At 32.7% G+C, this 8,151-nt stretch overlaps 1 protein-coding gene across 2 annotated transcripts; it reads right to left on the bottom strand.

Annotated features, from left to right (window-relative positions):
- Positions 1 to 2,923: 2,923 nt before the first annotated feature.
- On the bottom strand, positions 2,924 to 6,446 carry LOC21385667 (GDP-mannose 3,5-epimerase 2). 2 transcript variants are annotated; one of them, XM_024175521.1, is made up of 7 exons: positions 6,262 to 6,446; positions 4,906 to 5,320; positions 4,479 to 4,572; positions 4,251 to 4,380; positions 4,028 to 4,160; positions 3,392 to 3,599; positions 2,924 to 3,302 (listed from the first exon to the last, which is right to left on the bottom strand). In XM_024175521.1, exons 2-7 carry the CDS (start codon positions 5,301 to 5,303, stop codon positions 3,147 to 3,149), a joined length of 1,119 nt encoding a protein of 372 aa, XP_024031289.1. In that variant the 5' UTR covers positions 5,304 to 5,320; positions 6,262 to 6,446; the 3' UTR covers positions 2,924 to 3,146. The 2 variants fall into 2 exon arrangements, with proteins under 2 accessions (XP_024031289.1, XP_010111559.1); XM_010113257.2 differs by having other exon boundaries at positions 4,906 to 5,304.
- Positions 6,447 to 8,151: the final 1,705 nt, after the last annotated feature.

Below are 8,151 nucleotides of genomic sequence, written 5' to 3'. Positions count from 1 at the left end.
TACAAATTTAAAAATTAATAAAGAAATAATTTTTTTATATAGTTCGTGTGTTCATTTCAAATTTAATATATATATAAATATAATATATATATATAAATTGTAATACTAATATATATATAAATAACTTAATATTAAAAAAGAAGTTTAAAAAATTCGGGCAATTCGGGCGGGCTCGGGCCGCCCGGCCGGGCTCGGGCCGCCGAATACAAGCCCGCGGCCCGTTCAAGGTGAAATTCGGGCTCGGGCGGGCGGTCCAAAATCTCGGGCGGGTCGGGTTCGGGCTCGGGTAAATCCTCAGACTTTTCGGGCGGTCGCGGGCGGCCCGTTCAAAGTTCCAGCATTATACACCCATATAAATAATATAGGTATGGTTGACGGTGTCAGGCGGTATTATACTCCTTTGAAGGGTAGGAAGGTCATTTCACAAGCATTTAAAAATGAATGAAGAAATTAAAAAGATAGGTAAACCAATAACTGAATGACATGGTGAGTATTTTGGTTGTAAGTGTAGTTTGTATGTAAACCAAGTGTAGTACTAAACGAACACGTATGTAGCACGGTCAAAAGTGAGTCATATTTGTGCGCTTGCAATACCAATTTAAAAAAAAAAAAAAAAAAAAAAAACAAAAAAAAAAAAATGGAACCCCGGAAAAAACCAGTACAACAAACATGTAACTCCGTATGATTTTGGCAGGGATAATAAACAGTTAACCCATTGTTTCAAAAACACTAGGGTTAACTTCAATTTTGGCCCTCAAGTAATATTAGTTATCTTATTTTACTCTTTAATTTTAAACTATTAACGAGACGTTTGGTTCATAAATTTAGAACCATAATTTATGAGTCTAATTTTTAAAATTTAAATTTTTTATGAGAAAAAATTACTGTAGAGAACTAAAAACTATGATTCAGAACTAGAGACGAATCTTTAAAACAAGCGTCCCATAAGTAACACACCCGAACTTAATACATATTGTACTAATGGTAGACATTTGTAACATCAAATCTATAAGAAAAAAAATGAACGGAATGAAGCACATGAGGCAACTAGTATTACTTAGAGGTTAAAAATACAATAAGAAGTGATTTATTCCTAATACCTAAGTGAGGATAAGTTTTTTTAGGGGGGCAAGGAAACGTGAGAAACGTTTCGTTGCCCGCTCCCCCGTCCCCCAACTCCTTTTTTATTTTTATTTTTTTATGTTTTTTCCTTTAGTTTTTGCCTTTTTTTTCTTTTTCCTCCCTTATCTAATTTTTTGGTTACATCTTTTAACCTTTTTTTATATGTTTTTAAATATATACTCATTTAAATACTTTTCTTATGATTATTTAAAATATTATTCTTTTTTCTAATTACCTTACTAAAATAATTTATTCTCAATTATATCCCTACATAACTTATAAATTTCTGATTTAGTTGCGAAACGTTTCACACAATGATAAAGTGTGCGTAACATGTAGCAGATGTTTCTTTCTAAAAGTTCTTTTTTGTCTTTTTACGTCCTTTGCTTTGGAAAATTTATTCCTGCATTTGTCTTTATTTCTTTCATCCTTTATTTTTTTTTTCCTCTTATTTTTCCCAACAATTTGTATAACAGTTTTTTGAATAAGAAATCAACAATACTGAAAGAATTCCAATTCAATTCCCCTCAAAAAGGAAAAACGAAATAAGAATAAATTCAAAATAATTTCTTAGAGTCACAGACTCAATGATAAACTCTAAAACTGAAACTAAACTTATAATTAGTTTAATGAAACTAAGAAAATTTTACATTTCGTATCAATTTATAACAAAACCTACTGATCCTTGTATTGTATACATGAAAATCCTAACGATTACTATATTTCTAAATATATAGTAAGCACAAAAATAAAACCCAAAAGAAAACGATAGTTATACCATCGTCCACAATACACACTTCCCCTATTTTCCTATTTACCCAGAGACAACTAGAACGACACCAATTAAATCGTCGTTCTTAACTTTGACTTCTCGTAGTCTCTATTCTATTTCCTCTTTTTTTATTCATTTTCTTGGCAGACCCTATATTCCTAAATATATTCTCTAATAGACCCTACATCATAGCACATTTTATAAAAAACTTAACATGCCGTAATGGCTATGATTAGTGTGCCAGACTAATCAGGCAAATTAAAATTGCCGGATGTGAGACAATTCCTATATGTATATAAATATTTGAGTTTAAAAGGTTCAGATTTATAAGTAACAATTCAAGGTCATTTCGAGACGCATTCAAATTACAAATGTGTTATGTGGAAATTCATATATTCTAATACTCATTAGTGTTAAAGAAATCCCATCACGCATGCAAAATGGGAACCATTAGTTATGTTTGTTGGCTAGATGTCGTTGTCCAGGTAAGTTGTCTTAATTAGTTATTACGACAATAATTATAATGCCAATAGTAGCAGGAATAATGGTAGCTCGAACAATATAACAGTTTATTCCTTCAATAATTATAACAACAACTACAACAACAATGATAATGATTATATGATGATAATGATAATAATAATGTTATCAATTTTTTTTTTTACATTTTAATATCTTTTATCCCCATTTTTTTTCACTATGATTGTTATTACCGTTTTAAATTCTTCTGAGCTTATCTAGAGAAACGACACATTTTTTTGCTGTCATTTTCGTCCACATTTGAAACAATATCTCGTTTTAAGGATAATGTTGTCCATATCGTTAATAATCATCTAGCATACCTCAATAACAACATTTCGTTAATTATCTAGCAAATGGCCAAATGATACGTACTTTCCGTTGTCGTTTTTGTCTACTTTGAAACGATATATCGTTTTGTAGATAATGTACTTGTGCTTGTCATTGATTTACCAACGATCGGCTCTTCATTTTAAATTATTTTGTTGCTTTCCAACTTCATTAGTGGATGACTATATATTTCCCGGGCTGAATTTGATAAAATAATTTTTGAACCGATTTCTTCAAATATATGCAAAACAGAAAAATACCCTTTTCTCATGAACACAAGAACAAACAGAAAATCACATACAAATGAGAAACCAGCAAAACCCAATATTCCACTGCCGCGTAATTTTAGTGAGCTTTGCTCATAATGACTTGTAAACTTGACACAAATTTGGCAAAACCAGCTTCATTCTTTGCCATCAGCAGCATGTAGAGAACCCAGTTGAACAGGTGCTTGTGTCCCCACAACTTTGGAGGACCCATAAACTGACAAATCAACGCCTTGAGCTTTCTCTTTCTCAATCTGTTCCTTTATCCAAAAGTACGTGATTCTCAGCCCATCCTGTAGTTACAATGGATTAACACATGATTCTATTAAGTGGTTTGACTCAACGTGAGAAGAAAAACTGATATTGCTCTTCATTAATGTACCTTCAACTTCATAGTAGGAGACCAGCCAAGCTTTTCCTTGATAAGGGTGTTGTCCGAGTTTCGACCGCGGACACCCTCGGGCCCTGGAATGTGATGGATGGGGAGGTTCTTGTTCTCAAAGCTCAGGACTATCTTGGCCATTTCGTTCATGCTAACCATCTCATCGCTTCCGATGTTTACTGGCTCTCGGAAGTCTGACTTTGTCAATCTACACTCAGATAAACATATTTAACAGTCAAGAAGTTATGAATCCATTAAAGAAAGTGTTTTGCACATGTATGTAGCATCAAAATGGGATTTGATGTATGACCCTTCAAGCTCTCTTAGGAAAAGTTTTGACAAACATGTTGATTTCACAAAGGAAACTTGATTCCAACATGTACCACATCTAAAAAAGTGAGACGATTAACGAGTGTATTTTGGGATTTATGGTCGTTTGGTAGGACTGAGAGAAAGCAAACAACATAAGAAAAATTTTCTTTTGCTTTCTCTCGTATCAAACAACATAAGAAAAATTTTCTTTTCGTTCATCTCCCAATTTCACTCGGATATCTGTCTACCTCTTTCCCCTTCCTATTTTTTCACATTCTGCTCAAGCATAGAGGATAGTGAATGTTCATTCAAAGGCATTGTTACCTTAGGACACCTTCCACACATTCGTCAATGAAGGTGAAAGACCGAGTTTGTAGTCCATCGCCCCACATCTCAAACCTATCAGTGGAAGTAATGGCTTTTCTACAGAAAGCAGCCGGAGCCTTCTCTCTCCCACCTGCAACAAAACAAGTTATAAAAGGATGTTAGACTAGTCCCAATGGAAGCATATGCAATGTGTTTTTTGGTCATGAAATTATTAGCTAACCTTTCCACGTTCCAAAAGGTCCATAAATGTTGTGAAACCGTCCAATACGACATTCGATACCAAAGTCCTTATTATAGTGCTTGCATATTTCTTCACTCATGAGCTTCTCTAAGCCATAAGCATCTTGAGGCTACTCCACAAGCAATCAATACAAAGATTTATAACGTTCGAGAATTCGAAAACAATATTGAAAGTATCCGTGAAACTACTAAATTTTTAAGTAGAAACCTCTGCAGGCCAAGCATCAGACTCCTTCAAGCTCACATTCGTATCCAACTGTTTAAATTCAGGATATATGCAGGCACTAGAGGCATAAAAAAGCCTGAAAACAATGGTTAGGAAACAAATCAGTGAAATAAGTGAGGCATAAACTTTCCTTTACTTCCTATATACTCCACAACAATGGATATAAAAGCAATGAAGTAGCAGGAGTTGGAAGAGAATTTGTCACCAGCAGTAATTGAGAATCATATAATTCCTTAAGTCATTTATTTTGCATTTTATTCTTCAGAGGAATAAGGATTTTAACCAACTACAAAATCGGTATTAATCATTCAGAAGTAGAAGAAATTAAACAACTGCTGGTATAGTTTTGTTGCGTATAGAATAAGGAAATGTTTTAAAAACCAGACATGATAAATCTAAGGCAACAAACCTTTTAACTCCATTGATTCTTGCAGCCTCAAGAACATTAAAGCTGATCATTGTGTTGTTGTACATGATGACCGAATGGTTGGACTGAATAAAACCCATGCCACCCATGTCTGCGGCAAGGTTGAACACATGGTCAACTCCATTAGTGACCTTCAAACAGTTCTCCATCACTCTAAGATCAACTAGATGGAACTCATGGCAGAACATGTCCTCTGTCATGTGCTCATTTTTCTTCCAGTCGGAAGCAATAATGTAATGGCCCTCACTCTTCAATCGCCTCGCGATGTGTGAGGCAATGAAACCGCCAGCTCCGGTTATGGAAATTCGAAGCTTTCCGGAAGGCCAGTATGGTTCCCTCTCCAGGCTCTCATAGGTGTATTCTCCATATATACTTCCCATTCTGCACCAGTTAAATTCTAGAAAAATATTGAATGCTTTTAATGTAAGTCCTAAGCATATATTAGAAGTTATATCAAGCAATCAGTAGGTGTAGCATTAGCAAATCATAAGCTAAATAATTTATTTGTAATTCTTACGTAGCATTTAACATTACATTTGTACTATTGGATTATCATATAGGGGAAACCCAAAAAAAAAAAAAAAAACAATTCATGATGGGTATCCTTTGTTGGTCTAAGGACTAGGAGAAACAAAAACATTTGACGCTGAACAAGCTAATTAAACCACTCAACAAACTCTTATTGAAGTGAAAGATGGCCATCCAAATCCATCTTCTGCATCATTTTAATCTCAAAGTACTATCAGCCCAGAAGGCAAAAATTATAAGATGATGCATAAAAAACAGTCATTTTAGAGAATTCTTAGGTAGGCTAAGAAAAAAACACTATCAATAGGCATTTAGGTATAATTCTGAACCGTCAGACTTCTATCTATTAAACTACATATTTTTCTAAACATTATATGATTCTGATATCACATGAGAGGTCATAATTGTCCAATCTCTTTATACCTCTGCCTGAAAAATATTTCCTTTTTCTTCTAATAAAAAATAAATGAATTGTAGAAATCTCTGAAGAAGAAATAGCCATAAATTATGTAATAGAGCATATATATATATATATATATATATATATATATGAATTAACACAATGAACAAAATGAAACAAAAGATTAACGTGTTCTAGACAAGAAATAAATGTCAAAACAAAACAGAGCAACATAGTAAATGAATTCAAAGCGAAAAAGAGCTTACCCAGAATATATATATATATATATATATATGAATTAACACAATGAACAAAATGAAACAAAAGATTAACGTGTTCTAGACAAGAAATAAATGTCAAAACAAAACAGAGCAACATAGTAAATGAATTCAAAGCGAAAAAGAGCTTACCCAGAAAGCTTTTTCGACGAAACTAAAGTCGATTACGTAGGAGAAAGATAACAATATAACGAACGTGGGTAGAGAAGTTCACAAACAGATCTCGACTGGGAGACCTCGGACTCGGACATTATACATTATACATACTACTAAAGGAGGTCGGAAAGTTACTGTACTAAGTACAGTGATTTTCCGATTTTTCGATTTTATCCCTATTATTTTCTGTTGAATTCTTTTTTCTACCGCCTGTGTCCTTTTAAAACAGTGATTTTCTGATTTTATTCTTGTTATTTTTTGTTCACGTTTTTTTTAATACTGCAGAGTGGTGGGACTACATTTTATTTTTACTGTTTTGTCCTCAAATTTTTTCCTTCCTGTGTTTTTTTGCTGGGCATTTTTGTCATTTACTGTGGTGGGTTATGTATAGTGTCATCGAGAAACTTCTTGCTTCTTTCATTTGTTTTCTATCTAATTTCTCTTTTATCGAGGCTCTGTTGTTTCGTTTCCTGTGCGATGGGGTTTTGTTTACTCTCCTCGAAGCTTCTTGCTTCTTTCATTTGTTTCCTGCTTAATTTCTCTTCTACCGAGGCTCATTTTCTTCATTTTCTCTGCGATGGTTCTACCGAGGCTCATTTGCTTCGTTTTTTCTGCGATGGTTTTTTGTTTAGTTTGCTTGAGAAGCTTCTTGCTTCCTTCATTTTTTGATTCTACGTCTGCATCTAATGTTTCTTTGACCGAGGTTCTTCTTCTTCGTTTCCTCTTCTTGAGTTCTTTTCGTTTTCTTTGTAGTTTTCTCTAGTTTATTATGTTTTTTTGGTTCTAATTTTTTTTCTCATTTTATGTTTATGAATTTTGTTGCGTTTTCGTGGGTTTCATTTTGGTTTATTTTTTCCCTTTTCTTTCTTTCTTTCTCTTCGTAAGATTTTTGGGAATCATTGTTAATGTTTGTTTTGTTTTTCGGTTTTTTTTTTTTTTTTTAGATTTGGTTTCCTTTTTTTTATTTTTTGATTCATTTTTTTTTGGTTTGTTTTTTTAGATCATCCTGTTTATTTTTCTAGATCTGTTATTGTTTTTCTTTTTTTTTCCCGCTTTTTTATTAGGTTTTTTTTTTTAGATCTGGACATGTTTTTGCTTTCTTTTGTTCCCTGTTTTTAAACTTTTTTTTTATTTTACGTTTCTGGTTGACTTCTTTTTTATTTTATTTTTCCTATTCAGTTTTTCTTTCACTGTTCTTTCAGATCTGTATGTGTTTTTCCTTCGTGTTGTTCTGTGTCTTTTTTTTTTCCATTTTTCTAGATCTGTTAGTATTTTTATAGATTTAGTTTTATTTTTTTATTTCGGTTATTTTTTCATTAGATTTTCCAAATAATAAATCTTTACTTTTTTTTTCTATTTTCGTCAATTTTTATTCGTTTATTGGTTATTACATTGTCTAACACCTGTTTTTACTAATTATTACATGTTTTTATATTTGTTTGCAAGTTATATTAGTCGGGAATATTTAGACATTTATTTTTTTGTGCAGGGTAACTCTTTTTAATGAGTTATTCTTTGTCTCTCTCTACAGGTTTTTCATTCTATTCCACGGTAATTATCATGCATCCTAACACCTGTTTTTTACAAATTATTACGTTTTTTTTTACTCTTTGCAGGTTCTTCATTGTGTTCCACAGTTGTTATCATGCAGCGTAACACCTGTTTTTAACAAATTATTACGCTTCGTTTATAGCGTAACAACGGTGATGTTAAGTTTTGTTTTCAGTATTTACCACTGCCACATACTTGAAAGTTTATTTTTTTCCCTATAAATATATTGTTTCCCCTTTCACGTTCATTGTCTTCTGCTTTGTTTCTGTTTTCGTTGTGATACACTTATCGTCTATCCTCTTTGTTTCTTTTCTT

The sequence above is a fragment of the Morus notabilis genome, unplaced genomic scaffold (assembly GCF_000414095.1).
Source record: "Morus notabilis unplaced genomic scaffold, ASM41409v2 Scaffold56, whole genome shotgun sequence".
In the NCBI taxonomy this organism is placed as follows: Eukaryota; Viridiplantae; Streptophyta; class Magnoliopsida; order Rosales; family Moraceae; genus Morus; species Morus notabilis.
Note: the sequence above shows the minus strand (reverse complement) of the source record. Positions and strands in the feature narration are given on the sequence as shown.

Coding starts and splice junctions, on each gene's coding strand:
- LOC21385667 (XM_024175521.1), bottom strand. CDS start 5,303: ATGGGAAGTATATATGGAGAATACACCTATGAGAGCCTGGAGAGGGAA. Junction 4,573..4,905: donor AGAATCAATGGAGTTAAAAG/GTTTGTTGCCTT, acceptor CATTGTTTTCAG/GCTTTTTTATGCCTCTAGTG. Junction 4,161..4,250: donor ACCTTTTGGAACGTGGAAAG/GTTAGCTAATAA, acceptor GTTTTGTTGCAG/GTGGGAGAGAGAAGGCTCCG.